General features: G+C 45.0%; 1 protein-coding gene across 1 annotated transcript in view; it reads left to right on the top strand.

The window, feature by feature from the left end:
- Window positions 1–24,773, top strand: part of GIPC2 (GIPC PDZ domain containing family member 2) — a 146,145-nt gene that overhangs the window by 78,469 nt on the left and 42,903 nt on the right. The window contains exon 3 of the mRNA XM_077450402.1: window positions 13,693–13,873. Coding sequence (XP_077306528.1) covers window positions 13,693–13,873 — 181 coding nt within the window. The remainder of the gene's footprint in view (window positions 1–13,692; window positions 13,874–24,773) is intronic.

Genomic DNA, 24,773 nt, shown 5'->3' with positions numbered 1-24,773 from the left:
CGCTGCTCCGGCGCTGTGATTCGCCGGAGCAGCGATGACGTCACTCCCGCGCATGCGCACGGAAGCCGAGACTCGTGGCATTGCCGTCATCGACAATGCCCCGCTCAGTGCGCCTGCGCGCCGTAGATAGCGGTGCCCGTCTTCGGGCAAATATCTCCTAAACCGTATAGATTAAGGCTTACCTGTAGGTCAAAGTGGTTTGTAAGGGTTTACAACCACTTTAACCATTTCTTCAGAATGTTTAACAATCAAGGCTATGATGTCAGGAACCATGAAACAGACTAAGACAGAAGTACAATCAAATCACACTTGTTTATTAATAATAAAAATAAAAAGGTAAATAGAAAAAAGCGTAGTCAAGCATAGCCAGAGTCCAGTAGTTAGATCAGGTAGACAGCCAGTCCAAAGTTCATAAACCAGATCGGGTAATCAGCCAGTCCAGAAGTCAGGGATCCAAGGAGAGTACCGTATATACTCGAGTATAAGCCGAGATTTTCAGCCTCTTTTTTGAGGCTGAAAGTGCCCCCCTCGGCTTATACTCGAGTCATCGCTGTCTGCCTGCTCGATCAGCGTGTCGAGCAGACAGACAGCGGCCATTCTATAATTCAAAAGCCGCGCCTCCGGCTCCGCCTTCGCCTGTGATAGGCGGAACACTGAATTTCCCAGCAGCCTGTGTTCCGCCTATCACGGACATCGTCTCATCCTCGTACTACGGACGAGGATGAGACGATGTCCGTGATAGGCGGAACACAGGCTGCTGGGAAATTCAGTGTTCCGCCTATCACAGGCGAAGGCGGAGGCGCGGCTTTTGAATTTTACAATGGCCGCCGAGGCGCCGACGAAGAGGGCACGGGACGGAGGCAAGGCACGGCACGGCACGGGACGGGACGGAGGCAAGGCACGACACGGGACGGAGGCAAGGCACGGCACGGGACGGAGGCAAGGAGGCAAGGCACGGGACGGAGGCTCGGGACAAAGGCTCGGGACACAGGTAGGCTGGACACACACACACACACACACACACACACACACACACACACACACACACACACACACACACACACGGACACACACACACAGGGATGGATGGATGGAGACACACAGGGATGGATGGATACACACACACACAGGGATGGATGGATGGATGGAGACACACACACACAGGGATGCATGGATGGATGGAGACACACACACACAGGGATGGATGGATGGATGGACACACACACACACAGGGATGGATGGATGGACACACACACACACAGGGATGGATGGATGGATGGACACACACACACACAGGGATGGACGGACACACAGGGATGGACGGACACACAGGGATGGACGGACACACACACAGGGATGGACAGGCATGTCTCACCCTCGGCTTATACACGAGTCAATAAGTTTGCCAGTTTTTTTGGGGGTAAATTGGGGGCCTCGGCTTATATTCGGGTCGGCCTATACTCGAGTATATACGGTAACTGCAAGCAGGATAAGAAGCCAGGAGGGATGTCAGCAAGCCAGACTTGAAACAAACAGCAGGAGATGGTTCCTTGTGATGTGACCAACGTGAAGGCAATGCAGAAATGAGCTGGAAGGCTTTAAATAGGCAGGTCAGGTGAGCATCATCAGGAACAGCTGGTAACTGTGGAGAGAGAAGAGAGCTGGCAATTTGCTGACAGCTGAGCGGCCAGCCCAGAGGAGGAAGGGCTAAACCAGCTCTGACATATGAAGATGCATCTAAAACCCTTCACCACGCCAATGTCCCAGAGCAGGGATATGCAATCCAGCTTTTGCAGAACTACAAGTCCCATGAGGCATAGCAAGACTTTGACAGCAACAAGCATGACACCCAGAGGCATGATGGGACTTGTAGTTTAGCAACATCTGGAGGTCCGCTAATTGCATATCCCTGTAACAGAGTGTTCCCCTTGACCTCTGCTACAGGCAACCACGTTCTCAGCCTTTATACCCCGGCCAAGCATTGCTTGCAAAATCTGAATCAAACCACAGTCATGCAAAACCATGCAAATGTGAACGTGTGCTAACACTCATATCGCCCAACTGTAAAAGGACGCATTACAGCACAAATTATGTAGGCACCAGTGAAGCACCCCATGAAGAATTTATAAACAAAAATGCTTGGTTAAGCCCTTTTTTTCATAACAAAATAAATAATTTAGAGGTTGGAGTAAAGTTTTAGCACAGTAAAACTTTTTTGAATACATAATTCATTTTTACAGATGAGGTAGAGCATCCCCCCCCCCCCCCCCCCCCACAAAAAAAATATAAAAGTCAGCAACTACACATACTGTAGCTGCTGACTTTTAATAGTAGGACACTTACCTGTCCTGGAATCCAGCGATGTCGGCACCCCAGCCGATGTTTTCGTTAGCTCTCAGGTGCTGCCGCCACCATTGCCTGTCCACTCCACCCTTTCATGTGTGATTACATGCAAACAGTGATGAATTAGGAGCCTATCTTATAATATAATATTATTATGCTACTTCTATATCTAATAGACAAGTGCGATTAGTTTCATGCGAAACTAAAATTTTTCCGAATTTCCAGAAATTAGTACATTCGTACAAATCCGAAATACAAATTTTTATGCATACAAATTCCGTACGAAATACGAAATTTCGTTTACGAGTTTTGGATCCATATTCATAACGAAAATTCGTAATTAACGAAAAGTTAACAAACCTAAATGTTAAAACCCCAGGAAGTCGGCACAGGGATGGTGGGAACCCTATGGGAATTTCTATGCTTACGAATTTCATACGAAATACGAAATTTCATTAACGAAGTTCGGAATTTGGGATTCAAATTAACAGACACGTGACTGGTGTTTTGTTCACCAATCAGAGGAAGTCAGCACAGCACAGGGATGGTGGGAGCCCCTCATAATGATAAACTCATCATAACGAACTTTCGTTATTTTAATGAAAAGTTTACGAATCTAACGAAAATTTGTATTTCGTACGAATCCGAATTGAATTTTGTACACGAATTACAAAATACAATTTTTTTTTTTCACACGAAGCGGAACAAAACGAAATAAATTTTTTGATTGCGTCCATGTCTAATATCTAATGTTATATATAGCCAAATCCTTTTTTTTGGTTTAAAGTGGTTGTAAACCTCAAACATGAAATAGGAACAAAGCATATCCCTCTATAGCGTGTACTTGTCTTAATCCAGAGCACTAAGCCTGGTTCACACTGACTTTTGCACAACTTTAAATCCGACATCCCAGTGCGACTTCAACGCAGCTTACAACTTCTTTAACAGAAGTCAATGCAAGTCACGCTGAAGTCGCACCAAAAGTAGTGCAGGAACCTTTTTCTAAGTCAGAGCGACTTAAGTCACACCGATTAGAATGGTTCCATTGCAGTTAAAGTGGTTGAAAACCCTCTACAACCACTTTATACTACAGGGAAGCCTATAATTGGGCTTACTTGTAGCTACTCTGGATATCTCCTAAACATGCACGGATTAGGAGATATCCTCTGTATTTGCTTCAGTTAGACTGTGCCGTTATTGGTGGCTCCCGCTCGCTGGAGTGATGTCATTGCGGCTCCGGCCAATCACATCACCGGAGCCTCAATACCCAGAAGTAACCCCCGGGAGTGATGTCGGCCGCCGGAGCGGTGAACGAGGACGGCTGCGAGGGCTTCACTCTCAGGTAAGTAATTCATAATGAGCTAGTATGCTATGCTATGCATACTAGCTCATTATGCCTTTGTCTTGCAGTTTTTTTGTTTTTTTTAGGGTTTACAACCACTTTAAGTGCACTGCGCTTTCTGAATGGCCCGGAGGCGGGGGAAGGAGGAGGGGGCCAAAGTTCCGGGATCCTCGCTGCAGCCAGGTCTCCCAGAAGTGGGGAAGGTTACCCGTTACCCCCCCCCCCCCCGAAAGATGCTGAGGGGGAGGGCAGATAAGCAGAGTTTCCCCTTTTGGATGGAGCTTTGCTTTAATACTGGTGCATACAGAGGGACAACCAAGGATGGACGAATCTGCAGCCTGCAGGTCCAGCAATTGTGTTTACTACGGTGTAGCATCCCCTCTTCTTATAACAACACTCTGTAAACATCTGGGAACTGATGAGAGCAGTTTCTGGAGTTTTGGGAAAGGAATGTTGTCCCGTTCTTGTCTGAGCATATGCTGCTCCTTCCTTAGTGTCATTGAGAGGAACTGTGCCCCATCGTTGGTGTCATTGGGGGGAACTGTGCCCCATCATTGGTGTCATTGGGGGGAACTGTGCCCCATCATCGGTGTCATTGGGAGGAACTGTGCCCCATCGTCAGTGTCATTGGGGGGAACTGTGCCCCATCGATGGTGTCATTGGGAGGAACTGTGCCCCATCGTTGGTGTCATTGGTAGGAATTGTGTCCTATCTTTGGTGTCAGTGGGAGGAATTGTGCCCCTTCGTTGGTGTCATTGGAAGGAACTATGCCCTATCTTTGGTGTCAATGGGAGGAATTGTGCCCCATCTTTGGTTCAGTGGATGAAATGGTGCCCCAAGGGCCAAATGAAAGCAAGCAAAGGGCCACATCTGGCCCCTGGGCTGCAGTATAGTGACCACTGTTCCAATGGTTAATGGGATCATATCCACATTAAGTTACGAAAGTACGAGCTTTTCAACAATATTAGTTGACTCAATGGTAGCAATAAAGGATATTGTAATGAATGATTTTCCTACATACAAACAAAAATCTAACCATGTATGGCCAGCTTTATAACACAATGCAAGACAAGAGGGTTAGGAGGGGCTTGTTTGTGAGAGTTTACAATCTAAAAGGGAAGAGCAAATGATACAAAATAATTGTGTGGGAATGAGTTGATGGAGAAGGTAAAAGTTCAGTGTTCAGGTGGAGCTACTCACAGTGGTCCCGGGGAACAAGGTGGATGGTCCCTTAGTGGCCACAGCTTCCCCTCTACCTTCAACCACAACTGGTTCTCCAGCCGGCAGAACCATTGCTTTTGGTTGGACTGCAAGTCGCAGTCCCAACCCTGCGCTGCTCTCTTGCTTTTGGATAGGCCCTAAGACAGCCTAGCAGCCAGATGTGCCCAGGATAGGCCTTAGTCTGGCCTACCAGACCAGGCAATACAACCCCCGTGCACCCAGACAGCTGTCCAAGTGTCACAGAACCCTGATCACCTGAGCTAACCCAAATAGGCTATCCCAGCAAGCCAAGGCACCCAAGAAGATCCCTGCCCATTGGCTGAGACACCCTATCTATTCCTAATCTGTCCTTGTTTTATCTAATGCCACCGGAATACCAGGCCATCTAGTGACAAAAGAGAGAATTAGGGTGGAATCAATTGATCTCCTATCAATTGGCCAAGGCAACTATACTTGGCAAACTTACTAGCAATCCTGCCTAAACAGCAGGGTGCTACACCAATTAGGTGACTTCTGAAGACAATTGGTTCCACGGGATTTTAGTTAGGGGTATTGGAGTAAAGGGGGCTGAATACAAATGCATGCTACACCTTTGACATATTTATTTGTAAAAGCATTTGAAAACCATTTATCATTTTCCTTCCACTTCACAATTATGTGCCTCTTGGTGTTGTTCTATCACATAAAATCCCAATAAAATACATTTATGTTTTTGGTTGTAACATGACAAAATGTGGAAAATATTAAGGGGTATGAATTCTTTTTCAAGGCACTGTAAATCCCCTTATGCTGCGTACACATGATCGGACTTTCCGGCAGACTTGGTCCAGTGGACCGGAATCCGTCAGACAGTTCAATCGTGTGTGGGCTCCAGTAGACTTTTTTTTCCCCAGTTGGTCAGATGGACCTAGAAATAAAACATGATTCAAATCTATCCGATGGACTAAAAAATCGGGAAAACCGTTCCGATGGAACAGATACGACGCAAGAGCAGCTATTGGCTACTGGCTATTGAACTTCCTTGTTTAGTCCCGGTTACGTCATCACGTTCAGAAGGAATGGACTTAGCCCTTGTACACACGGTCGGAGAATCTGTCGGAATGTGTCCTATCGGACCGTGTCGCCGGATATTCCGACTGTGTGTGGTATGCATCGGACTGATTCCGTCAGAATATCCGTCGGACCCAATTTTCCAACATGTTGGAAATATTTCCCGACCAACTGGGCCGATCGGACATACTCCGATCATGTGTAGAGAATTTTGATCGGACCAAGTGCCACGCATGCTCAGATCAAATTCCTACATCAAAGTTATTGGCTACTAGCCTGAACGTAGTCCCATCGTAACGAAATTACGTGATCACGTTCTGAATGATCGGATTTTTCGACAACTTAGTCCGACCGTGTGTATGCAACAGTTTCGGACAAGATCCGACGGACAAAATCCGACGGGCAAAATCCGACGGATTTGGTTGTGGAAATCTCCGACCGTGTGTACAGGGGCTTAGTCTGGTTGTGTGTGGTCAAGTCCGTTCATTCAGAAAGTCAGACCTCCGACGAAAGCCCATCGGACCTAGTCCGTCAAAGTCCGGTTGTGTGTACGCGACATTAGTTTTAGTTTTTAACGCATACAGGATAATTCGGTTTGCAGGCTGGCTGGTGAGTTAAGCTGGGAATTTTTTATTTTTGTTTGACATGCGTCGCCCTTCCAAGTGCTCCTTGCTGTTAAGGCCGTTATTGGCGGCTCCCGCCAATAACAGCCTTAATTATAGGTTGGGGCTGTTGCTGTATGTACTATCAGAGGACCTTACCCTGCCAAAGCTTGAGGGAAAGAGACCGCATGGACCGGAGCTAGCAGATGCAGAAGATTGAGTTAATTAAAGTGCCTTACCAGGTCCCCTAGACATAAACCAGCAGTGAACCCTTGCAGTGTGGGCTCCAGGCTTTTTTTTTGGAGTTCAGCTTGGAGGCAGGTGTATGACACAACATGCTCCATGTATATTCACGTTGTCAGCATGGGAGTGCCATACATTGTCGTTACATATGTTTGCAGCTGTGAAAGATTGTTGTACTACATCATCATTAATAAATTATAGAAACATTAACAGGATCTCAGGGATAATAAATCGGCATTAACAAAGGAAGCCAGAGCCTATCTGTCCACAGGTGAGTTTGTGCCCTGCGTTGCTATTCAGGTCTTGTGACACATCTGTCATTGTCGGCTAGGTGGGTGTTAACAGACTGCTCAGCGCAATTTCCCCGTATCACTTCCTCCAAGCGTCCTTTCAACCACCGCAACATTTTATTATAGTCAATCAATGACGAAAATTCTGTTCAGTCAACATAAAGTCAAAGTAAAGTCCAATCCGGTTGCTATTTGAATACAAATGAACACAAACAACGTAGTGCTCATATACATACAGGCAGTCCTCGAGTTACATACACTATATTACCAATAGTATTGGGATGCCTGCTTTTACACGCACATGAACTTTAACCGCTTCAATACAGGGCACTTACACACCTTCCCGCCCAGACCAATTTTCAGCTTTCAGCGCTGTCGCACTTTGAATGACAATTGCTTGGTCATGCTACATTGTACCAAAGCTACATTTTTATAATTTTGTTCCCACAAATAGAACTTTCTTTTGGTGGTATTTGATCACCTCTGCGGTTTTTATTTTCTGCTAAACAAATAAAAAAAGTCCAAAAATTTTGAAAACAAAAAAGTTTTTTTCTTTTTGTTTCTGTTACAAAACTTTGTAAATAAGTACAATTTCTCATTCACTGATGGGACTGCACTGACGGGCATTGATAAGGCGGCACTAATATGGGGCACTGATAGGCGGCAATGATAGGCGGCACGGATGTATACTAATGGATGGTACTGATGAGCTTGACTGATTGGCAGGCATTGTTTGGCACTGATTGGCATCCATTGTGGCCATGGTTGACTAGTGGTGGGCATCTCTGGTGGTCCTGGTGGCATCCCTGGTGGTCCAGTGTGGGCATCCTCGGCGGTGGGGGGGTGGTGGGAGGCTGCGATAAGAAGCACAGACTCCCCCCCGCCAGAAGAGCAGCCAATCGGCTCTCCTCTTCTCGCGTCTGAGAGACGCGAGTGAGGAAAAGCCGATCAACGGCTCTTCCTGTTTACACTGTGATCAGCCGAGATTGGACACAACTGATCACATGGCAAAGAATTTACGTCAGACTTTTTACCTAGATTGGAGTTGCGGTGTGTCAGGCTGACACACCGCAACAATGATCGTCGAGATGCGTGTCCACATGGGCGCGCGCAGCGGCTTGATATCCTGGCGACCTCATATGATGTCCAGTCAGGATATCGCAACCACTTTGCCGACGTCATATTGCTATATGGCGGGTGGCAAGTGGTTAATGGCATCCCAGTCTTAGTCTGTAGGGCTCAATATTGAGTTGGCCCACCCTTTGCAGCTATAACAGCTTCAACTCTTCTGGGAAGGCCGTCCACAAGGTTTAGGAATGAACTCCTAAACCTTGTGGACAGCCTTCCCAGAAGAGTTGAAGCTGTTATAGTTACAAAGGGTGTGCCAGCTCAATATTGAACCCTACAAGACTAGGATGCTATTAAAGTTCATGTGTGTGTAAAGGCAGGTGGCACAATACTTTTGGTAACAGTGTACATCTGATTCATACTTTTTTACAAATGGAGGAAAACAGGAAGTGAGAGAAATCTACCACTAGGAAGGGAAATTCTCTCCTGTACGTTATCATGATAAAAATTGTCTCCACTAAAGCTTTATCATAAATTCCACGACAACCCAAAAATGTAAAAATCCAATTGCCACGGGGAAGAAAGTGAGGTGACATCTTCTGAACAGGGATACAGACAGCAAAACAAGCCTTACAGGGGTGTTAACCCTTCCCAATACTATCCAAAAAACTTAAAACATTTCTTTTGGCTGGAGTTACACTTAAAAAATGTACCTGTTTCAACTTGCATACAAATTCAACTTACCACTTGCCTACCGTATAACTTACATCTTTTTCGGCTCGAATTCAGGCAAAAATTTGGGCTTGATTCGTTTCTGAAAACGTTGAAGAGGGACACACCGGATCCCTGCTGTGAGCCGCATCCTTAATTAAATGTGAACCCAGCCTCAGAAATAAGATCACATTTTATGGTGTGGGATATACCATGCTTATTTATGGACTTTATCTATGGAATTTTTTAATGCAATGTGTTGACGTTGTATTAGCGACAATTTATTTTCTGGGTTACATAGTTACATAGTTGGTAAGGTTGAATAAAGACACCAGTCCAACCTGTGGTGTGTGTGTGTGTTTATGTCAATAGTAGATCACATATACCTGAAGGTTGTGATCGTTAAGATGCCCATCTAGTAGTTTTCTTAAACTACCAATGCTCCATGCTGATACCACTGCTTATGGAAGAGAATTCCACATCCTTACCGCTCTAACAGTAATGAACCTTCTACGCAGTTTGAGGTTAAACCTCTTTTCTTCCAATTTCAGTGAATGGTTGCATATATTTTAAAACTCCCTACCGCTGAAAAGTTTTTTTCCCTATGCTAGGGTCACCAGTACGGTATTTGTACATCGCTATCGAATCTCCTCTCAAGCATCTCTTCTCCAGAGAGAAGAAGTTCAATGCTTGTAGTCTTTCCCCATAGCTGAGTTCCTCTAGTCCCTTTATTAGCTTTGTTGCCCTTCTTTTAACTCTTTCTAGTTCCAGCACATCCTTCTTGAAGACTGGTGCCCAGAACCGGACAGCATACTCAAGATGCGGCCGGACCAGAGTCTTGTATCGTGGTGAAAATGAGCTTTTTATCTCTGGAGTAAATGCCCTTTTTTAATACACACCAATTTTCTTTTGGCCTTGCTTGCACCAGCTTGGCATTGCATGCCATTGTTGAGTCTCTCATCTACTAGGACCCCCAGATCTTTTTCCATCCTGAAATCTTTTTCCATCCCCCTAGCGAGTAACTTGCATTGAGTTTTTTTTTTAGCACCCAAATGCATTACTTTACATTTTTCAACATTTGAACTTCATTTGCCATGTAGTTGCCCACCCCGTTATTTTATTTAGGTCTTCTTGTAAGGTTTACACATCTTGTTGTGAAGTTATTGCCCTGCTTAGCTTTGTATCATCAGCAAATATTGAGATATTTATACCAACCTCTGTCATTTATGAATACATTAAACAGAATAGGTCCCAGGACAGATCCTTGCGGGACCCCACTTACCACTCCAGACCATTCTGAGTACATGCTATTTATCAACATCCTTTGGACTCGCCCCTGTAGGCAGTTCTCTATCCAAGTACATACCCTCTGGTCCATGCCTACAGACTCCAGTTTGTAAAGTAAATGTTTATGGGGAACTGTATCAGATGCCTTTGCAAAATCCAGATATACCACATCCACAGGCCTTCTTTATCTAGATTTAGATAATATATCTGAGGGTTTATTGGTATAAGGTTTGAATGAGGTTTTAGTGATTGGGTTTCCATCTACGTTAAAGCGGGAGTCCGCCGGGAGTCCGCCGTTTTTTGTTTTTTTTTAAAAGCCAGCAGCTACAAATACTGCAGCTGCTGACTTTTAAAATAATGACACTTACCCGCCCAGCGCGCCCGCGATGTCGGCACCCGAAGCCGATCTCTCAATCGTCTCTCAGGTGCTGCCGCCGCCATCTTGGGTATGGGAATCAGGAAGTGGAGCCTTTCGGCTTCATTTGCCGGTTCCCTACTGCGCATGCACGAGTCGCGCTGCGCAATAAGGATGGTCCCCGCTGTCTCTGGGATCCATGTGTTTCCCAGCAGGCAGCGGGGGGACCTTCGGAAAGGGGCGTAGATTCTGCGGAAAGGGGCGTACCGTCTGCAGAATCTACGCCGGAAATGGGTGCAGATACCTGTACTGTACAGATACCTGCACCCCCCTCCCCCCTGAAAGGTGTCAATTGTGGCGCCGGAGGGGGGGAGGGTTCCAATGAGCGGAAGGACCACTTTAGGGTGGACCTCTGCTTTAAGCTGTCATTGTTCTGACATGACTATTTTTCATCATATGCTTGGGTTGAATTGTTTTACTTATGGTTTGCATATGTTCCACCTTCTGGTCTATTGTAAACCATTTAGTATTCGTTTTCTGAACCGCTCATGAAACAAGCAGCAGGTTGCATTTTGTAGAACTCCAACTGCTAGAAGTGCGTAGATGGAGGTGATACCATTGAATTCAATGCTGCAGACTTTTACAGGCTGTTTCTTTCCAGATCGTAGACAATCCACAGCAGTGAAAACGAGCCCTTCTTATTTATTTCAGTACAGATTCCCTATGAACAATATGCTCATTTAATATCACAGACGATTTTCTGCCATTACAGTAATGCTGTGTGGGTATTCACACTCTATAAATTCCCCCGTGAAATGAGTGTTAGGAATTCCTGCTAAGATTATTCTAAGAGATCCGTGCTTCACACTTTCCCTCTCTCCCTGGCTCTAAAATAATTTCCTAAGATTCTGCGTAAACTGTATAGGTATCAAAGCTGAAGGCCAGGCAAATATCTAAAACACAATTTAAAGTGGTTGTTAATCCACACTTTGTTTGCAAATGATATTTGCTCCTGTGTCTGTGTTTAATTAAACAAAATGCTGTTTATAACTGTTTATAACTGTTTTCAGTGCACCGATCAGCGCTCACGTGACCCGCCGGTTCTCTCCTCTCCCTGTCTGACAGATGCAGCAGGTGGGGCCAACATTCCCCCCCACTGATGTCAGCTGGGATGAGAGGAGGAGAGAAGCAGCAGGTGACGTGAGCGCCGAGCAGCGCACTAAAAACCGGTATAAGCAATACTTTTTTTTATAAAACACAGAGACAGGAGCAAATATCATTAGCAAACAAAGAGGATTATATATTATTACAATTGTGCTGCGCTCCTAAATACATTTCAACAGCAAAACTTGTCATCAGTTAAAATTCATTATCCCAAAAGGGATGGAAAAATCTAAAAGTGTGTTTTTCCAGTGTTAAATCAAACATGTAAAGATCAATGGTCCACTTATATAGGTCCACTTATACAGGGGCGGAGTGACAACTCATGGGGCCCCTGGGCAATAGGAGATTATGGGGCCCCCAGGCAGTCAAAGATTATGGGGCCACACAGTATACAATCACACAGTATACACATACATGTACACACAGTATACACAGACATGTACACACAGTATACACATACATGTACATACATGTACACACAGTATACACATACATGTTTCTATTGGCTGAGAAGGTACTGGAGAGGTGGGGCAGCTATAATCTTTGGATTTTTAGACCAAAAGTATGTCGGTAAGGGACATTTCAGAGACAGATGTAAAAAAAACACAGATTTTGACATACTGTCCCTGGTTTTACTGAGGCTGGCAACCCTGATGGGGCCCCCTAGTGGCCCAGGGCCCTCGGGCAGTGCCTGAGTGGCCAAATGGTCAGTCCGCCCCTGCACTTATATAAGTCCACTTATATCCATGATAAAAATCCCATCTGCCAGTCACTGTGTGTAAGCTGCTCCCTTCACACTCTTTAAGGTGCTCAATAATGTTATATTTAACACCAGGTGTTCCCCCTTGTGAATGGACTCTCACCTTGGAGAATGCGACCTTGAAATTAAGCTTGGTAACAAAAAAGCCTGTTTGTCTCTCCCGGGCTAGGGCCAAGATGTCCTATGCTTTCCCAATATGGGAATCAATATAAGTATGGGCTCCTCACTCCGCAATCACAGATCCATTGAATATCCAGGTAGTATATGTGTAAAAATAATCTCAATAGTGCTTAAATCCTTTTAAAATCCAATGACTTTATTAAAAATAACATGTATGAGGTACTCACGTTTTTCTGGTAATACCAGCACACCAGGCTATAACATGCAGTAGAATCTAATGTAATCATTCCGTCTGTTTGTGTGAGCCGCCAAGACACCCCGCTCCTCAAGCCACTCACTCCTCACAGGGTTTGGGTGCCATCACTGTCTATGCCCCTGCCCAACACGTGTTGACACAGGATCATGTGTCTTTCTCAGAGGGACATCTCAGATTTTTAACCCTGAATTTTAAAGAGGAAGTAAACCTTGATGGGTTTTACTTCCTTTTTTGTTCCCTGCAAAGTAAAAGCATAATGTGGTAGTATGCATTGCATACTAGCACATTAAGTGACACTTACCTGCAAACGATGGCCGCGTGGTCCCCACTGGAGGCCGCATCTATGTTAGTCTGTCTTCCTTCTGGAGGCCTCGGACTCTGGCTCTGTGACTGGCTGGAGTTGCGTGATGTGACTCCCAGCATAAGGAAGGCTCTGGACGAAACGCGTTATAACTATAGATGTAGCATTGCTGTTGGTGTCAAATAAAGATTTGTAAGAAGAAGCAATCGTGTTGCCGACATTTCTTTCTTTTCTGGAAGGAGGCGGTTGCAATTCTGATGCATCCCAATTACTAGGAGGGGGGCTTGGCCACAACTATATAGTACTTATTTGGTGTAGGGAGCCCTACATGTGGATTACAGCCCCGGAGCCTGCAACTTTAAATAAAAGTCATCAGAGCCACAAACCTGGCGACCTGCAGGAAATTACAAATATTCAATGTGCAAGAAAATCCAAATCTAAATGACCTAGCTACATTTACAATCCTGGCAAACTACCCCAAGATTGTAGACACTCCACCTATTTGGTTGTTCACTAATAAGGAATGTTCCTCAAAAAACATGACTTGTGATCTTATTTATTGTATTTTTCTTCCTCTAGCGAATTAAAGAAGACAGTGTCATTGACACAGTGAAAGTTATCAGCGTTGGGGACCACATAGAATGTATAAACGGGAAGAAAATTGTGGGATCACGCCATTACGAAGTTGCCAAGATGCTGAAAGAGCTGGAAAAGGGACGGCCGTTCACCTTAAAGCTCATAGAGCCTTTAAAAGCTTTCGGTAAGTTGGATTTATACACAGCTAATGTACTTATACCACCCACTGATGGTCTATAACATGGGTCTCCAAACTTTCTAAACAAAGAGACGGTTTACTGTCCTTCAGACTTTAGAGGGGCCGGACTCTGGCCAGTTAGAGAAGAAAATGTCTTGGCGTCAGTAAGAGCAAACAAGACCCCACCTTGGGTATTAGGGGGAGGAATAGCGTCCCAAAGTTGTTTCTTGTGGGAGAAATAGTGCCCCATTGTTGGTGTCAGTGTAAGGAATATTGCCCCACCATTGGTGTCAGTGGGAGGAATAATAGCCCATTGTTGGTGTCAGTGGCAGAAATTATGCCCCATTGTTGGTGTCAGTGGGGGGATGGTGCCCCAAGGGCTTGATAAAGATAAGCCACTGGTCTATAAATGGAGACCACTGGTTTATAAAGTCTTGATCATTTAAAATCCTCTTCGTACAGCTGAGAGACATGTGCACCACAACACACAAACTGCGTTTTTTTAGGTGTTAAAAAAATGTGCTTTGGGACAGTTTTTGCTGTGTTGCTCATTCAAAATGATTTACTATGGTGTGAAGGGGGCCTTAAAGAATTTCAACTCTGTCTAGCAACAGATACTTAAAGCTAAATTCCATGAATTCAGCCAAAAGTAAAGGCACACTATGAGTTAAGTTTTAGGAGCTACATGAAGCCCCCTGGAGTTATCTTTATTATTTATATCTGACGGGTTTATTGCTCTGCCAGGACACACTTGGTGCTGTGAAAGAGGGGAAAGACACACAGAGCAGCTATGCCCGCCCCTTTTCGCTGCTGCCCATTCAGAGAAGCCTTTGTATTTTGTGAATGTGTTCACATAATACCAAGGCTTCTGTGATTGGGCAGGAGAAGGGGAGAGGTTGGCATAACAGCTACAGCGACTCTCTTGATCAAGATGCAAAGCTTAGAGGGATCAGCATCACCCTCCCAGCCATAGGTGTCTTCTGGGAGTTTTTTAAAGCTGTCAGATATAAATATTAGAGCTATGCTTAGGAGGCGTCATGCACCTCGCTGGACTTAGTGTGCCTTCATTTTTTACAAAGGAGCTGAATTCCTAGAATTTTTATTTTTTTTTAATCCAAATTCCTGAATTATTTTATTTTTTTAATCAAATCATCATTTTTATTACATTTTTAATCATACAACAAAACCTCACAAAACATTTCCCACAAATAACCCCACCCAAATACAACTCCTACAGCACAAAAAAAGAAAAAAAACATTATTTATTTCTATATCTGCTTGGAAATTAGCAAAGAGTGGCATAGACATACAGCTTGTGCCATTCTTCTAAACTGTAAAAGCCTAAGGCTGGCCAGAGCAGTTTTGTTTCTTGCAATGCGCAAGAAAATCCTGCAAGAAAATCACTTGATTCCCCTATCAACACATTCACTGTTGATGGGGGAATCCCTCCAGTGGAGCCATTGTATTCTCGCAGCAGGGTAAGCTGTCCCCGTAGGGAGAGCACCGTGATTATTGCTAGCGGTTTTAACAGTCGCTAGCAATAATTGCATGTAAAATCCAACAGGCTGGTTTTACCCAAGTTGATCGATTGATCCAACTTGGGTACATTCAGCTTGCCCATACATGGTCTGGAATCTAGACAGATCTCTGCTGCACCGGCTAAGATTTTAACCATCTATGGCAGGGATATGCAATTAGTGGACCTCCAGCTGTTGCAGAACTACAACTCCCATGAGGCATAGCAAGACTTTGACAGCCACAAGCATGACACCCAAAGGCAGAAGCATGATGGGACTTATAGTTTTGCAACAGCTGGAGGTCTGCTAATTGCATATCCCTGGTCTATGGCTTGCTTAAAGTGGTTGTAAACCTAGTTACACCACTTGTACCTACAGGTAAGTCTATAATAAAGCTTACCTGTAGGCACTGTAAATATCTCCTAAACCTGCTTGGTTTAGGAGATATTTACCATATACGCTTGCGCCAACGTCATTGGCGCATGCGCTGTGAAGAAGCGACCTTCTGTGCCGTTTCTTCACTTGCAAGTACTGTGACTGACTGCTCCTGCTCGCATGTGCGGGAGTGACATCACATGGCTCCGGCCAGTCACAGAGCTGGAGTCCGTGGCCCCCGGAAGGAAGAGGGGCGAAGATGGATGCAGCCACCAGCGGGGACGACATGGTGTTCATTTGCAGGTAAGTGCCACATAATGGGCTAGTATGCAATGCAGTACTTTTACTGGTGCAAGTGCTCTGATACCTAAAAAAAAAAAAAAAAACAATATACTTTCGTGTGGATGGTGTAATTTAAGCCCATACAAAATGAATGGGCTCATATCGCACTGCAAAGAGTCGCATGTGATTTAACAAGGAATGGGGTGTGATTCCTGTCCGAATCACATGCAGTTTCCCACAATGCTCCTGTATGAACCCAGGCTTGCCATAGTGACTTCTGCCTGGGTTCACATAGGAGCGGTGCTCGAAACCGCATGTGATCCCTCATTCCCATCTCAAAATGTTGGGAGGTATGAAAATGTCTGCAGCCAGACTCAGTGGAGGGAGATTTCTGCAGGATATTTAACAAGTACAGAATCACAGAATATATAAAACAATATGCAAAGTGGTTGGAGGGAAGCTTCAGAATGGCAAAGATGCTTTTATTACAAATGAGGTGAGCAGACTGCAGTTCCTCTTTAAGTTTGTGACTGTATTGCAATTTAGTGACCTGAACAGGTCCAGTTGTTTTTTTTTGGACTAGGAACAAGCCCCGAACACCCAGTGGTTGTAATGCTGGGACTTGTAGTTCCACGCCAGCTGGCGAGCAGTAGCCTGATCTCACCTGTTGTAGTCCGTCGCTCACCCAGTGACCTGCCTATTGTCATCTCTCTGGCCTCTGCCGAGGAAAGCGGCATACATTTAGTGAGCAGAGTGACTGGTAAAACGATACGGGCAGAAAGATGAGACGGGGAATGGATAGAAAAGATACTGCCGAGTGTAGGCCTGATAAGTGGAGATGGAGTCAGGTTCTCCATGGTGGGGGGGGGGGGAAGGAGAACACGAAGATCAAAGTTCACAAAAACAGCACGAAGAGAACGTCCTGTCACTTCATTCCAACCCTGTACTCGCCAAGCGACTTGTAAAGCGAAGCTGTTCTCAAATTTAAAGCTAAAGTTTCAGCTCATTATGTTTTACCCTTCCTGCTTCTTTCCCCCCCTCATCATTATGTGAAAGAATATATAATCCCAACATTTCATATTCCTGATGTGTGTCTGCTGAACCATGTACTTGTATGAAAAATTCTCCTGTTCTTTTTGTATTGCTTCCTGCCAGTCCTTCTACGTTCCTATTATAAACTGACCACACTAGGCGCAGAAGCACAGTGGCGCTCTACCACACCCCTGATCCTACTGGCTTACCAGGATTAAAAATAACATTCCCCTGGGCCCCATCATGTCAACAGAGGGGCCCAGGAGGTGGGAGCAGAGGATAGACTTTTAGGATAGTCAGTGCAGCTGTACCGCTGCACCTCATGGGGTGGAAGAGTTGGGAGGGCCCTGTCTGTATGGGGCCCCATGATTTCTAACAGCACCCCTGCCCACTGTTCTTAGGTGCATAAGGAGGTCAGAGAGCTTGGGAGGTGGTCAGTTTTCTTTGCTGTGCTGGGAAATCAGCCTGCTCTCCTCCAATGATTAGACATGTCCTGAGACGCCTCCTCCCCCCATCCTGCAGAGCCAAGGTGCTGCTGTTTCTCCTCCCCCAGCTCTCTGACCTCCCTATGCAGCTAAGAACAGTGGGCAGGGCTGCTGTTAGAAATCATGGGGCCCCACACAGCCTTACTGACAGGGCCCTCCCGAGGTGCAGCGGAACAGCTGCACCGGCTTAATCCGTCTAAATGGAAAAAAAAGTCTCTATCCTCTGCTCCCACCTCCTGGGCCCCTCTTTTGACATGATGGGGCCCAGGGAAATGTAATTTAAGTCCTGGTAAGCAAGTAGGAGCTGGGGTGTGGTAGAGCTGTACGATTAATCCTTAAGAAAAAAAAAAATCACGATCTCGATTCAACCCTCCTCACGATCTTAATCCAGCATTTCCACGATTTATGTAACAAGTGCACAGCGGTTCTCTGCTCACAGCTGTCAAAAAAAAAAAAAGCAGCCGGCGAAGTTTATCAGAACACTGCTCAGCGCTGAGAGATAAAAAGAAACATTGTATCATTCGGTTCTTTTAGAGATCAAAGGGATGAACTTTGGTCTGTAAATGAGGTCAGTGTAACCACTTAAAAACTGAGCTTTTTTCTGAGACTTGTTGCTTACAAGTTAAAATCAGCATTTTTTGCTAGAAAACTACATGGAACCCTCAAACGTTTTATATATATTTTTAGCAGAGACCATAAAGAATAAAATGGCAGCTGTTGCAATATATTTTATGTCACACTTTATTTACGCAGCGGTTTTTCAAACGCATTTTTTTTTTCAAAAAGGGTGGGCTCAGGACGCAGAGCACTGCGCTCTTTGCCCACCCAGTTGTGTGACAGTAGCAAATTAATATTTGGTTTGTTTGCCACCCCCCAAAAAATGGAGCCCCAACCGCCACTGATGGGCTCAAATCGCACAACAAAGTTTTCGGTATTCGATATTGGCGAGTACTTGACCGAAAGTATTGGTATTCGCTTGTAAAAAAAAGTTATTCTTGCAACCCTAGTGTGTACCAGGCTTGACAATTGAAGCCCAACTCCAGCTCACACTTTATAATCAGTTACAGCAGTTTTTTTTCCCTTTGGAGATAAAGGTTTTGCATGAAAAAATAAAAGCGGATCATTTTAATCACCCCTGCCAGTGTTGGGTTCATGTAAACTGATGTATTCTGTTGGAAAGCTTGTGAAAAACAGACTTGCTGGCTGAATCACCAGATATAAACAGAAAAAAGACTCCAATCCTCCGTATTCACCAACGCAGAGTCCTACAATTCATTTGGGGGTCCTCAAGGCCTAGAACCACAAAACAAATTTTATTTACCTGTAAGATTAACGGTGACCTCTCAGTCCCCAGCCGTCAGGCTTATTATTTGGCAGGCCCACGTTGCTCCTCTGTCCCACCTCCATAAGACACACAATCTGCTGCTTTGGGCCACTATGGATTTTGTTGACTCCTATCCTACACCCTTATCTTCCTTGCCATGGCTCCCTCCTGCTTCCCACCCATAAACCCTGGGCCCAACCCTGCTTCATACCCTTTGACTCTGGGACTCGGTTACGTTTTCGGCGGGGTCTAATCTTGCCCTATTTACCTTTTTTTTTTACGCTTTCTGCATTGTCTGCTGTTCTCGCCGGGGCTCAAGAATCCTGAACAGTTTGCTTGTTGGACTGAGCATAGGTTTACACACATCCATTGCCTTCTTACTTCCACCAGGTTACTGATGTTTGATGCACTGTAGGTCATTCCATGAGATTCCATTGCGGGAGCATTACTTATATATGCAACCCGTGATGACGTCCTATTGATGACGAAACGCGTAGGGAGGAGGAGCGATGTACTGACGTCACCGCTGCACACATAGTCCCGAAAGCCACGGGCTGTTAGCGAGGCCGGCCAGCTCGCATTTATGCTGAAGTTATCTTCGTATTTGTAAGTGTTCATTTGTCTTTCATGCTTAATAAATTTAAAAGGGTTTCTTGCGCCATGCAAGTTTTTATCTATTTTTTGGGGAATCCTTTGCGGGTCAGTCAGCTACTTAGTTGTGGTTGCTCATCTGTAGACCGTTCCATTGAGGCTGAGGAGTTCCTTGTGTGCCAGAAATATCCCGGGCTGGGGTTACAGCCATCTGCGTAGTGTGGCCCCCTGTAGTAAGGGACCACCTTGCTCCGGTAAGCGGCAGAGTGTTTTTTGTGGTGGAGGTTCTTCACATGTCAGTTTGTGTGGAAGATTGGGTGCTACACCATTGTTAAAAAATCACAGATTTCCATATGGACATTTTCTTTATAGGTTTTTCACATTAATTGACGTGATCACTATTATGTATGGATTTTTCTTTCAGTCACATGAGTTAATAAGTTCATGATATATGTTTTTTCTCGATTGTTCAATATCATATATTTCACTAATTAGCATAGTTATTTGATATCATATTGTCACGATTCTAATCATTTCAATTTTTTCAGCACATTTATAACTTTGGTTGAATTAGTGTGCATTAATATATTTAGCGCAACTCCTTTGTATATATGCAAATCCACCATTTTGGTTCACAATTCCTTAAATCCCAGTCCCCCCCTTATGTACTAACGCCATTTGAGAGTATCTGTAGAACCTGCCCACATTTCACAGTCCTGGATATACTCCTCCATTGTATCTTCTAAAAAAAACTCCATTGTGGTCCTTCCGTCACCAATCGGAGAGTGAGTTGAGGCCCGTACACACGATCGGACTTTTTGACAACAAACATGCAAATTAGCTGTTTTGGAGCAACATCCGACCGTGTGTACGCTCCATCGGACAAACTTTTTCTGCTTTCATCGGACTTTTGTTTGCTGTGCGAACGGACAAAAGTCCGATGGAGCAAAGTCTTATCGTGTGTACAGAAAACCATAGGACTTTTGTACAAAGTACAAACACACATGCTTAGTACCAATGCAAAAGATCAGACGACAATACAGAAGATGATCAAAGGTGGCGGTAAAGAGCAGAAAAACCACATGATTTGGTGAAAGTTGGCTGAAAAAGTCCTGCCGTGTGTATGCAATACAAGTTCTCGGCCGATGCCCTTTGTACAAAAATCCACGGGAAAGTTTGTACAGAGTCCGATCGTGTGTATGAGACTTAAGGGATGGGGTTGAATCCAGCAGATTAACAGATTATGCAATATCCAAGATCTCTAAAGCCTCATACACACGATCGGACTTTGTACAAACTTTCCTGTGGATTTTTGTACAAAGGGCGTCGGCCCTGAACTTGTATTGCATACACAGGGCAGGACTTTTTCAGCCAACTTTCACCAAATCCCGTAGTTTTTCTGCTCTTTACCGCCACCTTTGGTCAACTTCTGTATTGTTGGCTGATCTTTTGTATTGGTTCTGAGCATGCCTGTTTGTACATTGTACAAAAGTCCTGTGGTTTATTGTACACACAATCAGACTTTGCTCCATTGGACTTTTGTCCGTTCGCACAGCCAACAAAAGTCTGATGAAAACCAAAAAAGTTTGTCTGATGGAGCGCACACACGGTTGGATGTTGCTCCAAAACAGCTAATTTGCATGTTTGTTGTCAAAAAGTCTGATCGTGTGTATGGGCCTTAAGAATGTACTTTTTCTAGAAAATGCATATATAATTCTGTACAGAGGGTATTATACGCCAGCTTGCTTGGCTTGTTTTGTTCCATCTTTTATCCATCGACCTTCTTCCATGGTTGCTTTTATCCCAGAGATGTGATGGTGGTCCTGCCCTAAGGTGTGCAAACTATAGGTTTGGATTTATGCGCTTCTCCGCACACTCATTCAGCTTTCAAAAGAAATCCGTATAAAGCTCTTCTTTGTAAACCTATTGATGAGTTGATCCGAGCAGAGCGCCAACTAGTGTTGCAACTTTTTGCAACAACCAAAGTGCAACTTACCATAGTGAGAGCCTGGAAATCCCCAATTCTGGGTTTCGAGGCAATCAAATGCCCAAAAAAGCCAAAAAAGTTCCTGAGTCTGGCAGCCTTGGGTTTCCCATGCTCAGCCATTGTGCTTTGATAACCCTCTCATGTCAATCTGATGACCCTAATCCACTGGTCCCTGAGACCTCTTTATCTTTATCCTTTTTTTTTCCCCCTCTTTTTCTACCTTTTACTAGATCTTTCTTTTGTTTTCTTCTCTTCTGCTTTTCTTTCCTTTTTAGCTTTGTATTTCCTTTTAATCAATGTGTAAACCTTTTAGACCCCTAGAACACGGCCTGGTTATGAGGAAAATAAGTTTACACTTTTTGTTTTTGTGGTTTATCTATATTCCTACCGCAGAATTGCAATTTCTTTGGCCCGGTATTTCAGGCAAACCTTAAAGTCAATACTCTAATCAGATGAAGTATAGATTTTCTTTTCTGTGATATTGTGAAGTTCTGGATTCGCATATTCTCTTTGTTGTACGTGTAGCGGCGGCTCCTGAAGAGCACGCGCTATGCGTTTTTCAAAGTTAAGGTTATACCTAAACTGCAGTTTGATTTGGGTACAATTGTCTAAATTAGGACTTCAGCATCAGTCTGACTGGACTATGGGATGTTCCGCCTGACCACAGGGGGCACTGTCTTTCCTGGCAGGTATGGAACTATGGTCTGGTTGGGTGCTTAAGTTACTCTCTCTCGGAGCCTGCCCAGTGGGAGTGGTGCTCTTGCTGTGCTTTCTGGGAGAGGGTATTTAAGATGCGGGTGTCACGTGGTTCGGGGTTCCAGTCCAGAAGGATGTACTGACTTCATGGTCCTGGTCCTCCTGACCAGCCCCCAGGAAGGCTATGGCCTGGGGTGCGGATCCACCTAATATTGATGTCTCGGGGTTGGCTAGCCCCGAGGCAAGGAAACTAAAGGAGGAATCTGAGGTGGTTGGGTGCCGTCTCCGGTTTGGGAGAGACTCAGTGACTTCAAGCATTCCAGGGGAGGACTCTCCAGAAGAAGACCATGTACGGGTTGGTAAGAGTCTGGAAGGGCTGAAGTACCCAAGAGAATCCAGTCTCGTGGATATTGCCAAGCTGGCTGAAAGATCCAGGTATCCTACGAGTGTTCTTCAAGTTTAGTTTCCCTACATGTTCTACAACAAAGTCTGTGGCAGAGACTTGTTCCTGAGTAAGCACCTTGTTGGCTGCTAGGCCTTGTGATAGAAGGACTGTCCAACTTGAGTGAACATCCAGTTGCGAATGGCTATTCTCTGGATGCAGTCAAAGTAAGCAAGTTCTTCAACATTTGACTTTGACACTAAGAGTACCTGAACTTCCTTTCCAACCCTATGATCCCAATTTAAGAGACTGTTCATTGTCTACGTTTTGCAAATAAAATCCATTCAAGTGGATCTGTTGTGAGTCTCTCGAGTTACTGGGCCATTTACCACGGGACACCCCTAGACGTGAAGTGTGGAGAGAAGAAGGTAACGGTAAGCCCAAATCTAACCAGCAGCTCCTTCGGGGGTTAGTGCTACATACGTATCTACGACAATTATATGTTTGCAGTCCCCATACGTGCTTGCATACTGTATGTTTTGTAATTGTCATTTCACTGTCTCTGTTAAAGCGGAGTTCTGCTTTATAGGGCTTTATATATTTTTTTAAAGTCAGCAGCTACAAATACTGCAGCCGCTGACTTTTAAAATATGGACACTTTCCTGTCCAGGGCGCCCGCAGTGTCGGCGCCCGCGATGTCATCACCCGAAGCCAATCTGTCCCTTGGCTCTCGGGTGGAGGCGACACCATTTTTGGTAAGGGAATCAGGAAGTGAAGCATTGCGGCTTCACAGCCTGGTTCCCTACTGCGCATGCGCGAGTTGCGCTGCACGATCCCACTGGTCCCTGCTGTCTTGTGGGACCTGTGTGTCTCTTAAGTAGGCTACACATGATCGGAGTATGTCCGATCGGAGCATTTTGTCGGAAAATTTTACTGGCAAGTTGGAAAAGTTGGTCCGTCGGAGTATCCGACGGACCAACTTTTCCAACTTGCCAGTAAAATTTTCCGACAAAATGCTCCGATCGGACATAACAGTCCGATGCAGACCACACACAGTCGGAATATCCGTCAAAACGGTCCGATCGGAAACATTCCGCCGGAAATCTCCGACCGTGTGTAAAAGGGCTTAGAAGACAGCGGGGGAAAGGAGGAGGCGCCGGATATGGGATAGATATCTGTGGATACTGGGGCTATCTATGCCTGGAAGTGGGAGAAAATACCTGGATTATACAGGTATCTGCTCTCCCCTCCCCCCTGAAAAGTCCCAAATGTGACACTGGAGGGGGGGGGGGGATTCTGAAAAGTGGAAGTTCCATTTTTGGGTGGAACTCCGCTTTAAGTATGTTCTAAAGACAATAAAGCTTTTTATAAAAGAAAACGGGAGAAAGAAAGCCTAGGAAAGGAAACAAATGCAGCCATCACCTCAAAGACTTGGTAAGCTGCAATTATAAAAAATGTCTTCCTCAGTGGATATGTGACCAGTTTTATTGCCAATAAAAGGCTTTGACTTGACAGGCAAAGGTAGCATGCTAGAAAGTGCTTTCCGCATGCATTTAAGATGCTTCGGAGTTGTCTTCTGAGCTTCTTCAGGCCTTCAGAGCCGATTTTGCACTACTGTTTACTTTGTATTGGAAGAAAAGCATTTCTGAAACAAAAGATGGGGTATTTAAAGTAGAAGCCCACCCCAAAACTAAAATCTTTGCATCTATAGACACCCACGATCTAACACTAACCTATCTAACCCTGTAAAGAAGAAATCGGTAAACATTCCTTTTCTGAAGCTGATCCGACCCGATCCCACGCTGAGCTGTCGGCTGTTTGCTGTAGAGGTGGGTGCAGAGAACACATCCGACAATGGAAGCCCCATAATAAGTCTATGGGTGACTTCACTCCCCATTTTATTTCACAGCTGTGTCGACTGTCTTCTCTGCAGAGCTTCTGCCTCTTGAGACCGGATTGGATCCGCTTCAAAAAAGGTATGTATACCGATTTCTTCTTTACAGGGCTAGAAAGGTTAGTGTTGGATCATGGATGTCTGTAGATGCAGGGATTTTAGTGTCAGGGTGGACTTATGCCCCGTACACACGAGCGGACTTAAGTCCGACAGACTTCCAGAGGAGTTCCGTCGGAGTTCTGCTGGAATTCCAACGGAGTTCTGACAGACTTTTCGGCCGAACGGACTTGGCCACACACAATCACACTAAACTCCGACGGATTCGAACGTGATGACGTACG

Source organism: Lithobates pipiens, unplaced genomic scaffold, assembly GCF_037356315.1.
Source record: "Lithobates pipiens isolate NorthernLeopardFrog02 unplaced genomic scaffold, aLitPip1_a1.2 Scaffold_23, whole genome shotgun sequence".
NCBI classification, from domain to species: Eukaryota; Metazoa; Chordata; class Amphibia; order Anura; family Ranidae; genus Lithobates; species Lithobates pipiens.
The sequence above is the reverse complement of the archived record's forward strand: the minus strand, read 5'-3'. Positions and strand labels throughout refer to the sequence as shown.